This window comes from Capricornis sumatraensis, chromosome 4 (genome assembly GCF_032405125.1).
Source record: "Capricornis sumatraensis isolate serow.1 chromosome 4, serow.2, whole genome shotgun sequence".
Taxonomy (NCBI): domain Eukaryota; kingdom Metazoa; phylum Chordata; class Mammalia; order Artiodactyla; family Bovidae; genus Capricornis; species Capricornis sumatraensis.
This window is the reverse complement of record NC_091072.1, coordinates 57,409,583-57,433,776: the sequence shown is the minus strand read 5'-3', so window position 1 is coordinate 57,433,776 and position 24,194 is coordinate 57,409,583. Positions and strand designations below refer to the sequence as shown.

Below are 24,194 nucleotides of genomic sequence, written 5' to 3'. Positions count from 1 at the left end.
CCCTTGGACTGCAAGGAGATCCAGCCAGTCCATCCTAAAGGAAATAAGTCCTGGCTGTTCATTGGAAGGACTGATGTGGAAGCTGAAACTCCAGTACTTTGGCCACCTTACACAAAGAGCTGACTCATTGGAAAAGACCCTGATGCTAGGAGATTGAAGGCAGGAGGAGAAGGGGACGACAGAGGATGAGATAGTTGAATGGCATCACCAACTCAATGGACACGAATTTGAGTAGCTCTGGGAGCTGATGATGGACAGGGAGGCCTGGTGTGCTGCAGACCATGGGGTCGCAAAGAGTCGGACACGACTGAGTGACTGAACTGAACTGAACACAGCTTGAGGTTTGACCCCATGCAAGAATCAGTGAGAGGTTAGGAAATCCAGAGGTATGTAACATCACAGCAAAAATACTTTCAAAGAACTTATGTTAATAGTCATCTAAACGCAGAATATTTAATAGTGCTAAAACCTGTATTCAAATGATAAAAATATACAGTGCTTTACACAGGCTAGTAAACAGCAAAATGTGTACCTCTGGAAATGGAAAGAAACTTGAGACTAGCAGATTTTATGGTTAAATCAGCCATTTAGCATGTATTCAAAATAAGAGATCAGAGAGAAAATACCCCAGTATCACAGGGCTTCTATGTCTATAACTCTCACATATTGTGAATCTGTCTCTTTGAGTAATGCTTCTCATTAGGAAGGTACTTACATTAGGCCGCAGTCTGGCTGCCAGATCATAATACTTCTCAGCTGCTTCATTGAGGCTAGCTTGTCTGTTAAAGAGAATAACATCAAACTATATTAGTTATTTCAAAATTTCAGACTGATGAACAGACTCATTATAACCCCAAATAATATTAACTTAAAAAAAAATCACAAAGTGAAAGTGCAAGTCACTCAGTCGTGTCCGACTCTTTGTGACCCCATGGACTTTACAGTCCGGGCCAGAATACTGGTGTGGGTAGCCTTTCCTTTCTCCAGGGGATTTTCCCAACCCAGGGATCAAACCTAGGTCTCCTACACTGCAAGCAGATTCTTTACCAGCTGAGCCACAAGCCATATCAATCAAATAATAAGCTGACTAAGCAGAAAAAGATAATTAAAAATTGAATGCATGCAATGTACATCTGGAGCTTCCAGCGTGGCTCAGCAGTAGAAGAATCTGCCTGCAATTCAGGAGATGTGAGTTCAATCTCTGGATTGGGAAGTTCCTTTGAGAAGGAAGTAGAAACCCACTCCAGTATTCTTTCCTGGGAAATCCCAAGGACAGAGGATCCTGGAGGGCTATAGTCCATGGGGTCACAGAAAGAATCAGATATGACTCAGAGAGAACAAAAAATAATGTACTTTGTCATGATCTTTTAGGCATTGTAAATAATATCTCAGTATCTCAGCCTAATCCTATTCAGCAGATATTACTGTAAATTTACACATTAGAAATTAGAAATGTCTTTTATCTTTTCCAAGACAAACAAGATAATATGTTACAGGGTTGAGATTCTCCTGCTTCAATATGATGTCCCAGAAAAACTCTTACTTTTAAAAATAAATTGTCAAGATTACTATCTAGCTGTTTTTGTTTTATGAAAATCATAAATGCTTGCAGTTTTTTTTTTTTTTTAATCTGTATCTATCTATAAAGTTACTTTCTTTTCAATTCAGGAGAAGAAACTTTCAATATCTGTAGTCTACCAAAAAAAAAAAAAGTCAGCCTCTCCCTCTCTTTGCTCTCTGGCCACAAGGGTAGGCACGTGATGCAGCCTCAGCTAAAGGGACATTCTTGCTTAGGACCTCGATTCCTGAGCAAATGGCTGTAAGATGAAGAAACAGTTAGAATTGCTTACAATGGTGGAGGCAACAGGGCCATGTCCTTTCAGACTCTTCCTGTAAAGATTTGTTATTGGATGTCCCGCTTCTTTCCAGGAAGAGCCTGGGGCTACCTTATTTCCTGTTGATTCAGGCTTCCAGCCTGTCTTGAATTCTGCAGTTTCCACAGCCTTCAAATAGCAACAGTCAGTTTTTCTTAATTACCACAAAATACCATGACTGTCACAGTTGACTGACACAAATAAGATGTACATTAAACTTTCTAGGTAAGTTGTGCATTGTCTATCCTTGCAATTCACAGCAAACTCATTGCTTCAGTCAAATGGTTAACAGAAGAAATCAAATGTCTTGAGTTTCCAGGAAGTCCAGTCAATAAGCCATCAAAACGTGGTATGTTTGGGATTTCCCTGGCAGTCCAGTGTTTAAGACTCTGCACTTCGAAGCAGGGCACATGGGTTCAATCCCTGGTACAGGGACCTAAGAGATCACATCCCACATGGTGCAGTCAAATAAATATATAAAATATTAAAAACAAACAAACAGAAAACAATATGTTTTATGATCATGCCATGCTGCTTTCAGAAAACCTTCTGGAATAGAAGATAATAAGAGTTAGAAGCCCTTGCAGGTTGCACTGCAGTCTGGTGAGCATATTTATGGGGTGGAAAAGAAACGCTATAGAAAAAAGACAAATTCAGCTTTAGATATATGTACAGCACAGTTATAACATGAACAATAGTAGTTAATGCCTTGAGTCCTGCAATTAAATGGTGTTCTGTTGAAACTGTGACATGAAGAAGGCTTTGAGATAAGAACATTGCAAAGAGGCCAGGAATAAAGAAAAGAAACAAAAATTAACCTTTTCAACTAGAAAGCTACTACTCTCTTTAAAAGAGAAGGCATACTGGGCATACCTATAAAATTGAATTTGCACTTTGGTCAGGCCACATAAAAACTATAAAGACATATACCATGCAACCATAAAAATTATGGGAACAAGTGAGGACAACATTTCTCCAGAGAGCAGGACATATTTTTCTAATTTTTAAAGGAAAAATAATTTGAAACATTGCTATTTTTAATGGGGTTATGAGAAAGTAAAAACCCTTGACTTAAGACTCTACTGGACTCACGACATGTTACAACGTGCTGCTGCAATTTATATTCTCATAAACATTGAAGTTCAATTTCAATATGTCACGAAAAGTGCTTCAGTCTGGTATGAAACTAAAAATTCTCTTGCTAGGGTATTTAATGAAGGGTACCCTCAACCAAATTATAAGATCACTTTGGTTCAGATTCATTTCGAAATTTGAACCACAATTCATTAGGTCATGCCCTGGAAAGGTTTTCTGCAGAGCAAAATAAATGGCATGGAAGTAGGAAATTAGAGTAACTTAATACTACAAAGAAGTAGGTCACTTTGAGGCAAGATAAACTAGTGTATGTCAAATATAGGAAGTATGGCTATCATTAATATTCATCTTATGGACATTCAAAGTCATGAGGTAGATAAGGATCAAAAGTGGAACTAAGGATTTCTCTGGGTAAAATGCCTTTAAAATAATAATCAATGCAACTTAAAAAAGATTTCTTCCCCTAAAAGGGTTATCACTCTATCAAGCCTTCCCTGTCTTCAGTCTTTTGAATTCGCAAAGGAAAAATCTAGTTTAGATGACTTAGTCTATTAAGCCAGAAGTAGAATTAATGATATTCCATTTAATAAAAAATATAAATAGTAGAGATTATTATATTTGCTATATAATTGTGAAAGTTAATTTTGACTCTTGGACTTTGCTTCTAATATTAAATGGCTTTTACTGACTAGTTATCAGGCATTTATAGCAACACATGTAAAACTGTGGGAAAAACAGCTGTATCATCTCTACCCACTCAATCTTCATGTATATTCTTGTTATACTCTCTACAAAGAAAACTCATGAGGAGCTGTCCAATGTCTACTTTATGGTGTAAGCTATACTGCATACTCCCCTCTGCAAGAAGCATCTGGGGAGTACTTAATAAATCTTAATTGCTAAAATGATTGAATCATTAATCAACATTTGAAAATTGAGGAAAATAGCAATATTCTGCTAATAGCTTAGGGAATCCTAGTAAATACTGTCTAGAAACTTAACCACTGTTGTTAAAGACTGATTACAGGACTCAGGTTCCCAGGATTACTGGAATCAAACTATTTAAAGAAGCTGACAAAATATATTTTTCCTGTATACCCATATTTTTTCTTTGTTCACTCTTTCTTTTCTGGGACATTAAATTCTCTATCATTTATAAAATTCCATGAATTGATTATTGCATTTGCCAGTTACATCAGTACCATGAACTGACTGCTATTATTAACCACATTTCAAAGACGATTAAAATTAGGTTTAGAGAAGTTTACATCCCCCAAGTTCACACAGCTGGTAAATGGTTGAGCTCAAAATCAAGGACTCTAAAGCAAAATATCTGAACCATAAGATCTGGCAGATATCTCTGTAAGCATCAGATATAGCAGAAGGACATGGGATGCATTGTTCTGTGGCCGATGACCTCACTAGTTCCCACATCAAATACTAAGAAAGGAATAAAACATGTTATTTGATTATTATGATTTAAAAGCAATGATTTAAATGTGAGAAATGAGATTCGAAACAGTGAAAATATGGAGAACATTTGCAATGACAGGTTCTACTTCCTGCGTGACCCTAGCTCTCAAATTACCAGGCCCAGTTGAGCAAAGGACAGTTTGAGAATGGTGAAATGCATGATATGATGTTTTGCACTATGAACCTCACCCTCTCCCAAAAATGGGGGAGGCAAGGAACTAGGGAATGAGAAAAAGCAAGAACAGTGTTTGGATACTCACTTTCTTAACCCCACGATCTCCTACTTCTGGTGGCAGGGGTGTGTGAGATCACAATTAGACAGAAAACGGAACCCTAAGTTTCCCATTATGTCCAAGTAGAAGACTCAGAATGTGTAACAAGGAAAGCAGTTGGCTCTGCCAATCTCCCAGGCCGTATGCAGAGAACCTTGTATTCTGGCCACAGTACATTTTGCAAGTCAGGAAGGAGATAGTGAGGAAGAAAAATTCCTCTTACCCAGAAAGTACACCAAGTCCAGATGGGTGACTGTCCTCATCTAACATGTCACCTTGAGTCAGCATTATGTCGTCCCCTGTGCATGGGTGCTCAGATTTGTCCAACTCTTTGTGAACCCATGGACAGCAGCCCACCAAACTCTTCTGTCCATGGAATTTTTCAGGCAAGAATACTAGAGTGAGTTGTCATTTCCTCCTCCAAGGGATATTCCCCACCCAGGGACTGAACCCCTGTCTCCTGAGTCTCCTGCATTGGCAGGTGGATTCTTTACCATTGAGCCACCAGGAAAGTACATTATGCCCCTTATCTAGAGAATAAAGAGTTAATCACTATGCCAACAATAGACATCAACTCATACAGAGGCTCCTTTCTTATTATTAACTCCTGCCCATCATATATGTAAGGCCCTTTTTCTCTGACCTGTGGTCTCTTGGGGCTAGAAAAGATAGTAGGTAGAAAAAGCCAGATGGTATTTGTAAACTTGACTATGAAGTAAACCTTGACTTTTGAAGAAATCACTGGATTGGGCTAATTGTATTTTTGGTCTTTAGATTCAGTTTTTCTGCCATCAGTGAAAAGACAGGCTTGGAGTTGAAACAGTAACAAAAGTCACAAATGTCATCATTTGATTACTATGGAATTCTATTTTTGCACAAGGAACTATGAAGCTTATATGTTAAAAAGAAAGAAATACATTTCATATTACTAATTCTTTTCTCTCATATTATTTTATGACATAAAAGTGTCTTTTAGAACACAGGATTAGGACTCAATATTCTAACAAGATATGTATAAAAGAAATCTGGGGATCGATTACATTATGAAACAACAACTTAACATATACTGTAAAATGTTTGAGGAGAATCTAATTAAGGAATTATTTACAATTACCTACATTTTTATGTATTCTGTGAAAGTTGGTAAATGTAAAATGACTTCTTTGAGAATACAGAAAATAAAAACTCAAGTAGCATTTAGAAGACTCCTTTAACTACAATTATTAATGCTTGTGAATGGCCAATTTTGAATTAAAATTATTTAATGTGTATAATAATCACTCTTTGACTCATATAAAAGACAATATTTTATTAAAGTCTTGGTGATCATGTTCAAGAATAAATTATGAGCATTTTTTTTTAAACTAGAGAGCTGTTTGTTCGCTGTATCATGAAAGTAGAGTGAAACAGAAGCTGAGGTTTCCTGGGTTTGTGCCAACTTGCTAAACTTACACTTAGCTTTAGGTTACTCAAAGCAGAGCCACATTTTAATTCTAGTTGATCACTGTATGGAAGGAATAGATGTAGAACTGAAATAAAACAAGGATATAAAAATGTATGGAAAATCTTAAAATAGCAAAATCAGAGTCACATATATGTAAAAATAATGGAGCAGAAAAAAATCCTTACAATGAAACTCCTAGAATTAACTGTTGATGACCATCAAGGATTCTCAAATGAAAACTCTCAGTCAAGAAACCAAAAGCGGCCTCATGGTCTGTAGGCATCCATCTCAATGCTAAACATCAAGGAGAGAGAGGCAAAGTGGAAATGTAGCAGTAACAGAAGAAAAGACTGTTGATGTTTTAGTTTTACAAAATAATTCCTTAAGGTTGGACATTTCTTGATGTCCCATAAGAGTGTCAGCCCATTCTTTAATAGGCTCAAATCTTTCAGGGCTGCTAAGGACATGTTAAGCCTGTATCTGTAAAGATTACATCATAAAAAGAGAGGAAGTGAGGAAATGTGTATTGATAATGTCCACTATAACATTTCCATAGAGTACTTATATTTAAGGTGTAATGCTTGGGTGAAGAGACTGGGTTGAGAGGGATGACAAAAGGACAGGCAAGCTAGAACTTCCTTATAGGAGAGGTCCAAGAACCAACATCATAAGCATCTCTTGGGACTTTCTTTGGAAGGGTAAAACCTCAGGTGCCACCTACACATCCTAACTAGAACATGCGATCTCTGGTGATTCATGATTCACACATACTTTAATGTCTGAAAGGCAAGGAGCAGGAAGATGCCTACCTTCCTTCAACCTCATCTGCCATGCCTCTTTTAACAGTTTTTTTTTTTTTTTTTCTTGGCCCTATTTATTTATTTATTTTTCACTTTTTGGCTATGAGGCATGTGTGATCTCAGTTCCCTGATCATGGGTTGAACCTGTGAACTCTGTGATGGAAGCATGAAGTCTTAACCACTGGACCAGCAGGGCAGTCCCTGCCATGCCCCTTTACTTTAAAGGCCTTACAACCCATTACAACTTAGTTGAAACAAGCCCCTCTTGACCAAAATTGGTCAGAAAAGTACAATTTATAAGTGGAAAACCCAGTAACTTTTCAAGTGTTCTTTGATAATTTGCTAAGGTATTAAAGAAGAAAGCATATGACCCAGAGGGTCTTGGAGATATTTCCAACATCCAACATATGTGTGCATGTATGTGTGCGTATTTATTCATAATCTGCTCTGACAAAATAATCTGACTTTGTTCCTTTATCCCTTAAGAACTTCAATTTTATGTCACTTCCAGTAAAATTATTTGAGAATGAAAACCAAAAGATAACAATTTTTTCTCAAATATTCACCTTGCTCTCTAAAATAGGGAACCATTGGGAACCCGTTGGTACAGTGTAGTTCTGCTTTTCTTACTACCTTAGGAAGCAGTGACAACTTGGACCCTTAGACCTGGAAAAAAGGAAACTGCACTTATCTCAGCAGTATGACACTGTCCTAAGATATGTCTAAAAACTTAACATCTCTAAGTACAAACTTGGAGTTCACTCTCCTGTGACTATAAATCTATTTTATAAAATGTATCATAAAGGATAATTTAATAATATTGGAAGGATCTTACTATTTAGGATTTATATATTTGAAAATCTGTTACTCCCTGTAAATCCTTTTCCATCAGTAAATTCAAGAGTCACAGCTTCTAGGTAATTCCTCAGTTATAAAGATGTGAGGGAGCCAAAGGGATAGTGAAAATAGTATTAAACCTGGCCAGAATATGCTAAGCATAAATCCCAGCTTTACCAACCGTGAGATATAACAACATTGAGCTTCAGCATCTTCATCTGTAAAATGGGATTATAAATATCTTCTTCATACATGTGCAATTATAATTAAGAAAGTGACACATAAACTGTAAAATATAGTCAGGGAGACAGGAGGTATTTAAATAAATGCTACTTTTGTTCCTTCATTACCCTATAAGTGGATTAAAAAAAAAGAAAAAACCTTTTCATCACAGCCCACGGATGCTGGAAATAAGTTAAATTTGTTTTCAGCATCTCAATACTTCCTCTCAGGTGTCAAATATCCTTGTGTGCTTTCAAGCTTCTAGTTCTGGGAGAACGCTGAATAAATCCATTCATACAAAATGCTTCTAACAGAATAATTAATTCAATACTTTCCTTTCACAACTCTATAGACATAGCTCTACTGAGTTTTAGTATTTTAAATTCCTTTGATATTTTCCTTTGATGATAATCAATCTGCCTTTTTTTTTTTTTTTAATGCTCTCATCTGGAAACATCCAGTACTTTTTCCTTTTCCATTTTATTTGAAGTACTAAAAATGTCAACACATGTAGTCAATGTTCTAATATGCGAGGCCTTCAACATCTGTGACCACTCTTCCTGGAAACATATTTAGTAATTAGCCAAAATGTGAATCCTGTCTTCCCAAACAAGGCAAAAGCCAGAAATTCCCTCATCTTCCAGCTTTCTTCCAGTCAAATTATCAGCACAAAACTCAAGTTCCATCAATCAGATGCAACCTCATGAGAGTCAAACTCAGAAGTAAGCATAAATGGGCTGGGGGTGGGGGGGTTCGGGGAGGGCAGCTGCACCCAAGAGAATCATCTCATGAATGCGGTGCTTGCTCTTCCGGGTTCCTTGTGGGTGATGATGACAGAGCTCTGGATTCTAAAATCTGCTATGCTGCAAGGAAAGTGAGGTGGTAGAAATTATTTCTGGTTATGTAGAGTACTCTCAATCCTGCCAGAAGAGCCTGTGGACTATAGCATTCTCTACAATAAATCCTGTTTCTGTTTAAACTAACAAGAGTGGATTCTTTAGTGAGCAACTAAAAACAGTGACTCAAAAAAGAAGATAAGTTTAGGAGTAGATCTCTTTTCATTAATTTGACTTTTAATATGATGATTAAAGACCTTCATCCTATCTTGGAAATATTCTCTATCTGTTGATAATTGTTTATCTGCTCTAGGTTCTCCTTCAAAAATTTTCTATTTACATTAACATCTATATAACAAATACAATTATATGTGTATATATGACATATATGGGCTTCTTTGGTCCCTCAGATGATAAAATATCTGCCTGCAATGCAGAAGCCCCAGGTTCAGTGCCTGGGGTGGCAATATCCCCTGGAGAAAGGAATGGTTATCCACTCTGGTATTTTTGACTGGAGAATTCTGTGAACTGAGGACCCTGGGGGGCTACAATCTATGGAGTTGCAAAGAGTTGGACACAACTGAGAGACTAGCACTTCACTTTTTCATTTTTGTGCCTCATATAATAGCATATAATTATATACACATATTTATATATACAGACAAATGTATCACATGTTACATGTGTACATGTACATGTATACATATTACATGTATATAGGTAGTATATAAACACTACCTATATACTATACATGTATATATAACTATATGTACAGTTGTATGCTATATGTAATTACACAAATATATATATGTATATAACTACTGTATATATATCATTCTCATTCTATCCTCCAATCTTTTATCCTTTCAGTCATCATTTTCATATCTTTAGCGTTTTTCATTAAGTTCTGGGAAAATATAATTTCTATTTAAATTATCTATCTATGAATTTTACATTGCCTCCACTGTAGTTATAAATTCAGAGATCCTATTAATCGCTGAGTAAATTTTTCTGATGTTATATGACCCCTCTTTTCAACGTCCTATTTTATTTTCACAGATACATTCATTTTGGACAGGTTAGATTACACTTCAATAATAGACACATCTTAAATCTCAGTGAAGGGACAAAATTTATTTTGCACTCATTCAACCTATCTAATGCAGGTGAGAAGGGAGGTTTGTCTCCCATTGATTATTTCAGGATGTACTTCCACTGACTCCTACATTGGCTTCACATTGGTCATATCACATTCACACACTCAGTGACCCAGAAAGACCCAGGGAGGCCTTCAACTGGGAGAAGTCAGCAAAGTGCAGTCCCATATGTTTCTTGAAGTCAGAAGGCCAAATATATTTGGTGAGCAGCATTAATACTTCCACACCACGTAGTGCTCTTGTGAATCATCTTGACAATAGAAATTGGAGGTGGTGGTTGAGTTGCTAACCTATGTCCAACTCTTGCAACCCCATGGACTGTAGCCTGCCAGGCTCCTCTGTCCATGGGATTCTCCAGGCAAGAATACTGGAGTGGGTTAATTAGAAATGTTCTAATTCCATAGAAAAAGATCTTCATCTATTATTGAGAATTAAAATGAGTCTGTTAGAAATTTTGCAAATTTCTAGCCTCTTGAAGGTCTGAATAAGATAAAGATTTTCCCCTTAATGGGCTCTTCCAATCTAGTTTCTTCTGGGGGAAAAATTTTTTTTTTTCTTCCTCTTTTCCTTTTTGGCTTTTGTGATGAGCAGCTTTTTGTCTATTAATAGATTCCTTGGGTCAACTTACTGGGAGTTAGCCTAGGAAAGGGAAGTTAAATGAGGATGCTTCAAATCATGTCTTGAACTCTAACATTTCTTAAATTGCTGATTTTGGATCTTAGGTCAACCATTAATTCAAGACAGCCAGGGAGACTTCTGCCCTTTCCCTCACATCGAACTCATCACCAAACCTTGCCAATTCTGTCTCCTAAATATCTTATGAAAGAACAGCGTTCTTGAGGAAAAATTAACATCAAACTCAATTTACCAAAATGTGGCATCACCAAAGGAAATATTAGACGCAACACTGAATAAGCAAAATCTTGACAGCTAACCATTTTGATAAGACTGCATTCAAGGGAAAACCAATAGCCTTTCTTATTATTTTTCCGAAAACCCCTAAATGTTCTTGATTAATAAGGGAAGAGGCCGGTGTTCAGCTTGTACAGTAAGCATTCAAGAAATACTTGAATTTGACAGAGCTGAAAAAATAAGCAAACACATTCACAGGAGCTGCCACCAAGTTGACTAGGATATGGGCAGGGTGTGGTGGTCATACTCAATCACGATAGGAAGGCACTGGCTGAATGCAACTTGATAAGCAATGCATATTGCAGAAAGCTAGAGGGAAGGTTTTGAAAAATAAACCCTAAGAATTTTCACGCTGCCAATGTATAACAAAACTTTCCACTGGTTTCTAGCACTACAGTAACTAAGGAAAAATTACAAGTGATATATTTAACAAGGACCTTTTTTGTAATTGTTCTTATAATGAACATTGGTAGACCTTGAATTTCAGATTTAATATGTAACAAAATGCCTTGTTGATGAAAGTATCTATCATGATTAAGATGAATTAGCATCTAGAAACTTGTGCATGCACATTCTTATAAATGGTTTATTGTGATTAAAAGCATAGTGTTTTATTCATGAAGAACGAAAAGTCCCCTTCCCATCACAGCACCTGACCTTGTCATGCATATTAAACTTGTCTTTTAAAAAAATTATCTTTCCACTGAAGGTTCTTGCAAACTGGTTACAATATATTTTTAAAATATACCAATAGTTTATTGAATCCTGATTTCTCTTTGAAAGTATCTGCTTTAGGAATGCTAAGCATTAATGTGAAATGAGACTATTCAACTGAAACCTCACAGTATTCTTTTTCCTCTCAGACTTTGAATTTCTTATTAAAAATTTATTAAAAGCCAAGGAGTAAATCACTAAGATATAGTTACATTAATAATCTCAAATTATAAATAAAATCTCAAAGTACTTTAAAAAACTTGCTTTAAATATTGGTTCCTGGTGGGTATGTGATTATAAAAGGACAGGATGCTTGTGGTGATGCAAATTGTCTGTATTTTGACTGGAATGATGGATACACAAACTGATATGTGTAATGAAAGTGCACAAAACTAAATACATACAGATACACACAATGGTATAAGTAAAATTGGGGAAACCAGTAGATTAGTATCAACGTCAAAATACTGGTTTTGATACTGTATGGTAGTTCTACGAGATATCACCATTGGGGAAAGTAGATAAATTGTATAGGGATTGCTCTGTGTTGTTTCTTAACTGCATGCAAATCTACAATCATCTCAAAAAATTTTTATTTTTAAATGTTCCTCTATTTTTCTCAAAAGTCCATGTTTTAAAATCATCCAAATGTGGACCAATTCTCTGTTATTCTTCTTCCCAGGTAAGAGTGATCTACGTAATCAGAAACTTCCCAGAAGCCAGGCTCTGAGCCATAGTGGCAATGTTACCTAAGGAAGCATCCTGAGATGCAGTTGACTAACTGACACAATGTTCTATCTTGGAGACATTTAATTAGACAATTATTCATTTCAATTTTGCAGTTTTCCTTTTGTATTTTATGGATAATAATTTTTTTTATGGAAGAGTCTCAATTTTCAGAAAATTCTAAACTCTCATATACCCTATATACTGGGCACATAAATCGTACTGAATTAAATAGACCCAACTGATTTTAACATGGTTAAGCAGCATAATTCATTTTGGAATGTAGTGTAAGGTGGTACTTATAAAATGGGGAATTAGTATAACTGAATAAATTATATTAATTTAATAGGTTTAAAGCTATAGTGTAGTCTTTTCAGGCACAGTAGCAGAAACTAACCTCAGCATGTGGGCGGCATTGAAGACAACATCAAACTCTGTGCTGTCCAGCTCAGCTGCTTTTTTTGCCATCTCAGCTGCTTCTATGAGGCGGGCTTCTTCCAGAAGAAACTGACCTGCAAAGCATGAAGTCAAGTGAGCAGAAACCTAGAAAATAATAATCCTGTGAAACAACTAAAGCTGCTATACAGGAAAATCTAAGAAGTGTGGTAAAGGTGACACAGAGCTAAGATTTATGGGTGCCGCACATCCACATGCTGATTATTCAGGCATATTTTATATGCCTTTCCCTTAACTGCAGAATACTGCAGTGTCCCAAATCTGTTACATTAACACATTTTTTTTCTTAAAAATCCTCCACAGATTATTGAAGCAAGAAATAAAATGACAAAAATTAAAGGTATGTTACAAATATGTAAAAAAAAATATATTTTTAAGTATAACAAAACAAAAAAATTTCTGGAGAGATTTTAGTTTTCTGATGGTCAAAGTGGGGATTAAAGCACTATGTTAGTTGTGCTAAATCTATAGCTCAGGTGCGAAATATTTCAGTAAGCCACTTATCAACTGGTTTAAACATTAGTTGTTTCACCTATGTAAGTCACTATAATCATTATGTTGTATCACTAGTGTCAAATTTAATTATTAGCTATAAACCTCTGAGACTCTAAGGTGAGAGTTGCTTTGTAGGAAAAAAAGATATATGACAATAAGTTGAGTTGATTTTAATTATTGGTGCTTTGAAGCAGCTTTTGTCTCTGATGCGTATGCATAGTGCTACCCATATTAAGATACATTTATTTCCTTATCTAAGTAACAGTAAAATTATTGAATAGAAAGAAAGGTTGGCTTAGGATTATCTTATAGATTGACTACTAAACATGCAAGAATATTCACAAATTCAGATTTTTGAGATTACTTTCAGGTCATCTCTGCAAGGTTAAAATTATTGCAGATAGAGCCACACAATTCTTCAAAACACTCTCTCAAGAACTGTTGTATGATGCTACCCCAAAATCATATTGTAAAGGTAAAGAAAGGTGAAAAAAATTGGGAGCAGTTTTAAGGCTGTAAATACGCATAGAGAGAACAGGCTGCTTTCTATAGGTAAGGATTTACTAGCAGCAAAAGTAATGATGGTAAGCCTTATCTGATACAGCTAATCAAATGAAAATCAAATCAAGGGAGGACAGAGGTATACAGAAACCACCCAGGCAATTGACAGGCTTATAGAGTTGTTTAATTTTATTATTTTTGTTTGTTTTGAGATTCCTGTTTTCTTACAGTTCAAGACTTTCACACTATGAAATATTGCTGGAAAAATGATTCACACATCCTAGGGCATACAAAGAAATGGAAAAACTTTAAAAATGGTAAATCCTTTGTTTACTGCTTATCTAGTAAATATTACAATTTATCTTCTGACATAAAAGGCAGTTCTTAAAATACACGGGAAACTTTCTACTTTAAGGTTTTATAATCAAACACAGCAACTTCTTGTACTTAAGTGCAGCTTCTAAACTTCAACTGGTAAAGAGTGGTGAGTAAAGCCAGGCCTAGGCTTTTAATCCTACTTTGTGACAGGAGTTGGAGGTCCTTTAGTTGTTCCTACAAAACGTTTTATATCACTTTCTTAGTTTTTCATATAACATTTGGCGCCTTTCTCATCTCCCAAAACAAACATAATTTTGGGATCAGAAAATGATTAAGAAAACAGAGTTGTAAGTAGTTATGTTGATACATAGAAAAATATATTACTTAAGGAATTCATGCAGACATTAACTCTACAGACCTGTTGAAATGAGATTCAATTTAAAGTATATGAGGTTTTAATAAAGTAGGACAATAAATAGACAATCTGCAGCATACTGAATATTAATATCTCTGCACATATGCCTTGGTACAAGATACCAGGCTAAACTCATTTTTCAGTTAGTTATGCTTCTTACAGATTAAAAATTAGAACATAATATTAATTGCTACCTATCTTCAAGGCCTATTTACCTAGCTAAATGCATTAATAAATATACTAGTTACTTATGTGATATTTAAACAAAGGATAATATAGGAATTTATTAATTATTCTTTTTCCTTTCCCAGACAGTTATTAATTCTGAAAATGTATTCTGTATTAATAGAAGGGAAATGCAACAATTAATGGAATAATGAAGGTTATTTTATTATTCCAGATGGTAAAAGGAAAAGGAGATGTATTAGTTCTGGGGAAAAAAAATGAAATCTATACTGTCCATGCAGAAACAGAGGGACAAAAGTGACAAGAAGTCTAGGTGACGAAGACAATGATACTCAATGGCCTAAAAGGACAGTTGATATGCAATGACCAGGGCAAGCCTTTCAGGTTCTACTAATGTTGAACATATCTCCGATGTTCATCAACAACAAAAAAAGAGTAACTAACTAGTTGTGTAAAATCAAATAGGCAATTTTAAAATATTTAAAAACATTTCCTTACAATTTAGGTAAGCTTTGCTACAGAGCACAGACTTTGTAGTAGCTTTCAATACCCAAAAACTACATGAAACACATAATTTTTAGTACTGTAAATGGTGACCAAAAAAAAAAAATTCCTATATGATAATTTTCTAACAGGAGGATTCATTCATCATATTAACATGCAGAAAAACAATAATACAACATATGAGTCAAGTATCTGCCTGATTCCCTCCATTCTGTTCGCAATAGCTCATAGATCTCAGTAGTCCCGTTAGTGTTCTCCTGTGATAAAGCTATAAAACATCAGGCATGTGAATCATGTGGTGTTTTTCAGTGAATTTGAAAATCTGAACCAAGGTCGAAAATATTGATACATTATTATTATACTGTGTTATACAGTAATCAATTGTTTGAAGTAGAGCTCACAATTGATGGAAAATAGAGCAAAAACCATTTCAAATACACAGAACCAACATAAATAAAGAAATAAAGACATGTGAGGTTTCTTCTACATAATTATCCAAAGATCCTAAATTGATTTGTTATTGGGGAATAACAAAATTTGCTCTTACTCCTAAATGACTACCTTAATTGCTCCTCTTCTACTAGCTTCCTCTGTTACTGCTCCCACCATACCCCGGCTGCATACTCTGAATTATCCTGCTTCCCTTAGTGTAATCTGCTGCTTCACATCCTTATTTGGCCCTCAACGCTTTAGCCTCTACGGTTTCTCTGCCTTGTCCTGCCCCAGTCTCCAGGCTGCCTGTCTTGCCCACCTAGCATAATAGGACATGTTTCACTTCCTTCCTAAACACTCCTTCCTTCCTAAATACTTCCTTCCTGAAACATTTCCTTTTTGGTGAAGCCTTCTTTGACCACTTTCCAGTAGTGTTAGAATTGCTTACTGTTTAAGTTCACTGTAATATAATTTACCAGTCTAAACTAGAGCATTTACAAGAGTAAAAGAGAATGGTATTGTTAATTGTACTGGAACAGGGGCGATAAACCAGAATTTTTCCACCATGACTGCCCCACTTACAGCATATGTGACAGGGGGGCGATCTCAACCCTCTTGTCTTCATTACTATTGGGAGGTGAACTGTTTTACACAATAAAACACTGAATCAGTGTTAGGAGAAGAGATCAATACCAGCAAGTGAGCTAGAAGTACTCTTCACTGAAGAATACAAAGGTTGACCATTGAGCCCACCAAGACTGAGCCAGATGCTGAAGCTTGGTGAGTTGGATCTCCTACTGGGGCGCTGAGATTGAGGCTTTCCTGGTGGCTCAGATGGTAAAGAATCTGCCTGCAGTGCAGGAGACCCAGGATCACTCCCTGGGTTGGGAAGATCCTCTGGAGAAGGGAATGCTACCCACTCCAGTATTTTTGCCTGGAGAATCCCATGGACAGAGGAGCCTGGTGGGCTACAGTCCATGGACTCTCAAAGAGTCTGACACAACTAAACGACTAACACTTTCACTTTCATTCTGAGACAAGATTGAGTCAGGACACTGCAGGGAATGAAGGGTGCTAGAAAGGAAAGGAAGAAAACTTGAGGAGGGCAGGCTCTCTGAGGAGTCCATCCACACTGGTAGATCTGTAAGACCTGAAAGACTGCTTTTCTCTGTGGTTTTCCAGTTTTAGGAAGTATCACAATCACTTTGAGGACTTGATAAAACAGAAAGCTAAGTCCTGTTCCTAAAATTTCAGATGCAGTGGGTCTAGGGCAGAGCCTATTATCTGCATTTTTAAGAAGTTCCTACAGAAAACTGATGCTGCCAGTACATGGCCCACAGCTTAAGAGCCAGCTGTCTTATGGGAACAAGAAAATGAATGTTTTGCACCATACCCTGGACTCCTGTATGCGATTAGCTACCAGTAAGACTGAGCTCTTCCGGAAATCAACCACATGTGACATGCCCTCCCTCACATCACAGGCATAATGACCAGGTTCTACATACATGTACAGCTAGAAATACATATGTATATGAATAAGAAATACTAATACAAGTTTACTCTCTCAAACTCAAAATGAGGAGATTTAAGAGTTCTATTCCTTACTAACAAGCTAGATCTCTGAGAAATCACTTCTCTTTCACATACAGTAGACAAACACATTCTTTGCATTTGATAATTGAGTAGAATTTCAAATAAAGAAACCACAAAAATTTAAGTAAAATACATTTTGTTCTCTGGGTGTACTGTGCTACCATGCCTTATCATTATTTTTTTGGTTTGTAATTTGTCTTACCCAAGTTAATTACAATCATCTTATTTCCTTGTATCCAATCAAAGGGAGAAAGAAAAAAAAGATGAGTTATAAAACAAAAAATACATTTGAGTGGGGAAAGGCAGAAGAGAAAAAGAGAATGATTTCTCTAGAGACCCAGATACAGAGCATAAGTAGCCTCACAGGGGAAAGGGGCAAAGCAGTTGAGAGTTTTGAATTCAACTATTTCAGCATTAGAGGTGCACTGCTTCTTCTCTGGACAACTGTCTCACCGAACAATTTAACTACTTTGTCGATTTTTACCAACATATCAATATGAGAAGCCTGTGAAGATCAATCTTTCATTAATTCCTAGATTTAAAAAGCTGTCTGAAAGGTAGAAACCCATAAAATGTTAAGCTGGCCTTAAGCTGTAGGTTCAAACACTGCTTTCCAGATGTTCTGCATATCAACTCCCAAGATTAGTTGGGACTGTCATTTCTCACTAAAATATTATGAAAAACTCAATCTTATGATCAATGCAACTAAATTAAGGAACTAAAACAATTAGTAGTAAGTGCTATGATAATTCAATTCTCTTGAGGAAAAATCACTTATACACAGCCTTTAAAAATGGTTAAAGGCAAATGAAAATCTTAAACTAGAACAGAGAATTTTTGTTAAAATAGTTCCCCTTAGAGAGGACATCAGGTTATCAAAATATATGTAGAACTGTCTTACTTCCGATACTGCTGCTGCTACTGCTGCTAAGTCGCTTCAGTCGTGTCCGACTCTGTGTGACCCCATAGACGGCAGCCTACCAGGCTCCACCGTCCCTGGGATTCTCCAGGCAAGAACACTGGACTGGGTTGCTATTTCCTTCTTCAATGCATGAAAGTGAAGAGTGAAGTCACTCAGTCGTTTTCGACTCTTCATGACCCCATGGATTGCAGCCCACCAGGCTCCTCTGTCCATGGGATTTTCCAGGCAAGAGTACTGGAGTGCGTTGCCATTGCCTTCTCTGATACTTCCGATACTACCCTGTCTCAAACCATCCTCTCCCCCTGGATAACAGCAGTAACTTCCTAATGGGTCTCTACACTTCTGCCCCTGATTCTACAAGCTACTCTCAACGTCCGGGATCCTGTCATTCTACAGTTGGCTCAGGGAAGTTGAAAGTCATTACACTGGACTATCCTGCCTGATATGACTAACACGGAGTTCTACCCTCAACCTTTACGTCAGTTCTCTGACCTCATCTCCTTTGTTTTCTACTACTCTCCCTCTTGTTCACTGAATCTATATCAGGCTCCTGCTGTTCATCTAACACATCAGAGTAACAAAGACCCCTTCACCAGGGTCTTTTTCCATTCTCTCCGCCTAGAATGCTCTACCCCAGATATTACAGTGGCTCACTCTCTTAATTCCTGGCACACAGTGGGGATTTACTAAAGACATATTCAATGGCAGGACTGAATTAACCTACTCATAGCTCTATGTGGCTAACTGCTTCATCTTCCAGACCAAGTTAGAACCTAGCCAGCCCAGGTCTTCAGGCGCTTGCCTATTCATAGCCTCTCACCTCACAGTGATTTTACGCAAGGCTGCAGTGAATGGTCACATGTGCACAATACACAAGGGTGCCATTCACAATGATGTCTCTGTGAATGTGCCTCTTGTACTTGAGCAACACAGTGGCCCTGACTTTAGACTTTTGAATTTCCCTTGTAATATAAGTGATCCAGACATCAATTATATTAATACCTTCAAAGATATTTAATTTCAGAAAAGTTCAAACTATGTAAGGTGTCTAAAATTTATTATATTCTATTGCACTGTGAAATAATTCCAACCATTTGTGAAAATAACAAGCTGAAGGTTAAAGTATCCAACCCAACATATGGGGATATGAAGATAAATGCATCATTTAATTTTGGAACAGTTTCCATCTAGCAGAGGAAAAGGGGGATTATGAAGATAGTTTAACTATAAAATGAATATAAATTTGAAAAGGGAGCTGTGCAAGGTACCACAAGCAAACTGCATCATTTCTGGATGGAGGTGAATTGCTTGGTGTTGTTCACCTTATAATCAAATTTAAATATACATAAAGGGCACAAGGTAAGTGTTCAGTTCAGTCGCTCAGTTGTGTCCGACTCTCTGCGACCCCATGGACTGCAACACGCCAGGCCTCCATGTCCATCATCAACTCCCAGAGTTTACTCAAGCTCATGTCCATTGAGTCAGGGATGCCACACAACCATTTCATCCTTCATTATCCCCTTCTCCTTCTGCTTTCAATCTTTCCTAGCATCAGGGTCTTTTCCAATGAGTCAGTTCTTTGCATTAGGTGACCAAAGTATTAGAGCTTCAGCTTCAACATCAGTCCTTCCAATGAACACTCAGGACTGATCTCCTTTAGGATGGGCTGGTTGGATCTCCTTACAGTCCAAGGGACTCTCAAGAGTCTTCTCCAACACCACAGTTCAAAAGCATCAATTCTATGGCACTCAGCTTTCTTTATAGCCCACACATGACTAATGAAAAAACCATAGCATTGACTAGATGGACCTTTGATGGCAAGGTAATGTCTCTGCTTTTTAATATGTTGCCTAGGTTGGTCATAACTTTTCTTCCAAGTAGTAAGTGTCTTTTAATTTCATGGCTGCAATCACCATCTGCAGTGATTTCGGAGCCCCCCAAAATATAGTCTGTCACTTTTTCCACTGTTTCCCCATCTATTTGCCATGAAGTGCTGGGACCAGATGCCGTGATCCTAAGATCATCGTGACCATGATGACCAAACTCTGAATGTTGAGTTTTAAGCCAACTTTTTCACTCTCCTCTTTCACTTTCATCAAGAGGCTCTTTCCTTAGTTCTTCTTCGCTTTCTGCCAAATAAGGGTGGTGTCATCTGCATATGAGGTTATTGATATTTCTCCTGGCAATCTTGATTCCAGCTTGTGCTTCTTCCAGCCCAGGGTTTCTCATGATGTACTCTGCATAGAAGTTAAATAAGCAGGGTGACAAAATACAGCCTTGACATACTCTTTTCCCTATTTGGAACCAGTTTGTTGTTCCATGTCCAGTTCTAACTGTTGCTTCCTGACCTGCATACAGATTTCTCAAGAGGCAGGTCAGATGGTCTGATATTCTCATCTCTTGAAGAATTTTCCAGTTTGTTGTGGTCCACACAGTCAAAAGTTTTGGCATAATCAATAAATCAGAAGTAGATGTTTTTCTGGAACTCACTTGCTTTTTTGATGATCCAACTTATGTTGGCAATTTGATCTCTAGTTCCTCTGCCTTTTCTAAATCTAGCTTGAACATCTGGAAGTTTACGGTTCATGTACTGTTGAAGCCTAGCTTGGAGAATTTTGAGCATTACACACTACTAGTGTGTGAGATGAGTGCAACTGAGTGGTAGTTTGAGCATTCTTTGGCATTGCCTTTCTTTGGGATTGCAATGAAAATTCACCTTTTCCAGTCCTGTGGCCACTGCTGGGTTTTCCAAATTTGCTGGCATATCGAGTGCAGCACTTTCATAGCATCATCTTTTAGGATTTGAAATAGCTCCACTGTAATTCCATCACCTCCACTAGCTTTGTTCGTAGTGATGCTTCCTAAGGCCCACTTGACTTCACATTTCAAGATATCTGACTCTAGGTGAGTGATCACACCATTGTGATTATCTGGGTCAGGAAGATCATTTTTGTATAGTTTTTCTGTGTATTCATGTCACTTCTTCTTAATATCTTCTGCTTCCGCTAGGTCCATACCATTTCTGTCCTTTATTGTCTATTACTAGCATCCAGAAGCAATTATCTATACCTGAGGGCTCTTCCCAAAGATTCAGATGACTGGAACAAGAATAAAAGGCACTACAGAAGTATTTGGGGTGACTGGTTTTGACTTGTAATAATGGCTATGACACCTAATTATAACAAGAAGAGTCAGTGAAACTGATCAGAGGTGAGTGATTCCTTTCTGTGCTGTTTCTAACTGGGGAGGTGAGTAGTGAAGTTCTGTTAAGATGGGTGGGTAATATCCAAATGCACAAGATTTAGACTAGCTTTTGGAAAGAGATTCTACTGAAGAGAGGCTACTTGTTGACATGTGCTCATTATGCCTGGGACAATTAAAATTAGAGAGGAGAATCTTCTCTTCTGCTACTCTGAAGCAAGATTTGCTAAATTTCTGAGTGAGGTTTGCTCTCAGTCCTCTCTCTCCCTTCCCTTTTAGTTTTGCTGCTTCATGTTTTTGTGCTTTGGCAGTCTGAGTTAATAAAAGCTCCGGTTTACTGAGACAGACTCAGAGTGCTGTGCCACAGTTACTGATTAAAGGAAAAGGACATCCAGGAGATCAATCTGGACAGTTCAGTTTGAGGCTGGAAGGCCCTGGATGTGTCCCTACATGACCAAGAGGCCAAGAATCTGGCCCGAATTGGACAGGTGGCACAAAAGGTGTCCAGGGCAAAGGAGATTAGCAGATTAGCAGGCCAGGGCTCTGTGCTCATCCAGAGAGGAGGCCAGGAAGGCCAGGACTGCTCTACTGCACTATTTCTCCTCTGACTCCCCTCAGAAGGGCTATGAAATCAAGGGAGTTACGAGGACTATCAGATGGAGAGTGGGAATTAGAGAGGGCAAAGAAGGAAAAGAGGGGGGCCCAGGGAGGAGCTGAAGAGATCAGAGAAAGGGGAGGAGTGGTATGGGGGCATAGAGTGGGGAAGCAACCCAATCCCATGAATAGATGTAAGTGATCAAGAGATTCAATAGAGATCAAGTATGCTCCATCAAGGACAAGACGACCATGATAAGACTTCAAACAGTCCGAGTTTCATCACCTAAAGATGAGGACAAAGCCATAACTAGATGAAGGGTACAACCTAAGTAAAGACAGCAGGCAGTAGTCACATTTTGTTCTAGGATGTTGTGTAATCTGAGACAAGGGAGCTGTAAGGAAAGAGATGAGACAGATGCAGGACTCGAAGGCAGACACTGAAGTTGCTACAGAAAGGAACATGCCTCTGAGACTAAGTTAAGGTGGGTGGTGATGAGACTGGAGAGAGGTGGTCAGGAAGCTTACATCCTCTGCTTAAGAAGAGCTCAGTCTTTTCACTGTGCTCCACAAAATTCCTGAGGGCTTTTGGGAGATATGCACTTACAAATGCATCCACAGGGGCACAGAGGAGTCAATGGCAGGATACACAAACTTTGGGAACAACTGTCTTACGTAGTCAGAGGCAGATTGCAAACAACCTCCCAAGTATATTCAGTCACTGAATGAAATAGCTAAGACTGGAAAGACAGCCTCCCTCCCTCCTTCTCTCTCTCTCTCTCGTCCCCAACTCTTCTTCTCTTGTTCCTAATTACTTGTCACTTATAATCCTTCTTCTTCTTACAAGCAATTATTCCCTTTCTCTCTGGTCTTTCTGTCTGCATGATGACAGGCAAGGATTTCTTCTTTTTCTTAATTCCTACATCTTTATTCTATCTCCCTTTCCCCTAATTTCTGTCCCTTATTTTTATACTTTATTCAAAAATCGTTCCATACAATTCATTCATTCTCCAGGTATTAGTATGGTTTTCACTAAAATTTTAAAATCATTATAATTTACTCAGCATTTAACTTATATGCAAAATACATTATGTGAAATGCTGGGCTGGATGAAGCACAAGGTAGAATCGAGGTTGTAGGGAGAAATATTAATAATCTCAGATACACAGACGACACCATGCTTATGGCAGAAAGCAAACAGGAACTAAAGAGCCTCTTGATGAAGGTGAAAGAGGAGGGAAAAAGCTGACTTAAAACTCAACATTCAAAAAACTAAGATCATGGCATCTGGTCCCATCTCTTCATGGCAAATAGATGGGGAAACAACAGAAGCAGAGACAGATTTCATTTTCTTGAGTTCCAAAATCACTGCAGAAGGTGACTGAAGCCATGAAATCAAAAGAAGCTTGCTCCCTGGAAGAAAAGCTGTGACAAACCAAGACAGTGTAATAGAAAGCAGAGATACTACTTTGCTGACAAAGGTCCATGTAGTCAAATTTGTGGTCTTCCCAGCAATCATGTATGGCTGTGAAAGTTGGACCATAAAGAAGGCTGAGTGCCAAAGAATTGATGCTTTTGAACTGTGGTGTTGGAGAAGACTTTTGAGAGACCCTTGGACAGCAAGGAGATCAAACCAGTCAATCCCAAAGGAAATCAACCTTGAATATTCATTGGAAGGATGGATGCTAAAGCTGAAGCTCCAATACTTTGGCCACCTGATGGGAAGAGCTGACTGGTTGGAAAAGACCCTGATGCTAGGAAAGATTGAAGGCAGGAGGAGAAGGGGACGACAGTGGATGAGATGGTTGGATGACATCACTGACTCAATGGACATGAGTTTGAGCAGACTCCAGGAGATGGTGAAGGACAGAAAAATCTGGTGGGCTGCAGCCCATGAGACTGCAAAGAGTTGGCTGGACATGACTGAGCAGCCAAACAACAAATGAGCATTTATTACATGCTAGTTATTTTATGAAATTATAAATGAATTCTGATTTGAGGCAGTAAAAATCATCTCCAGATTAAGAATCTGAGGGGCAAAGAGGCTAACAGAAGGCATGATCAAGGAGGTAATCTACACTAGGGCTGGGTATGCCTCATTCCAAAATCCTTGATCCACCATCCAAAATCCAATGCACTTTCTATGTCCTAATCCAAAACTTCAGTTCTCAACTTCTTGCTTTCATGACTTTTTGAGTCTTATATAAAATCTTCA

General features: G+C 37.7%; 1 protein-coding gene across 1 annotated transcript in view; it reads right to left on the bottom strand.

Moving 5' to 3' along the window:
* TMTC2 (transmembrane O-mannosyltransferase targeting cadherins 2) overlaps window positions 1–24,194 on the bottom strand; it is a 422,905-nt gene that overhangs the window by 63,555 nt on the left and 335,156 nt on the right. Inside the window, exons 10-11 of the mRNA XM_068970906.1 lie at window positions 12,760–12,874; window positions 716–779 (exon numbers count right to left, since the gene is read on the bottom strand). Of these exons, the coding sequence (XP_068827007.1) occupies window positions 716–779; window positions 12,760–12,874 (179 nt within the window). The remainder of the gene's footprint in view (window positions 1–715; window positions 780–12,759; window positions 12,875–24,194) is intronic.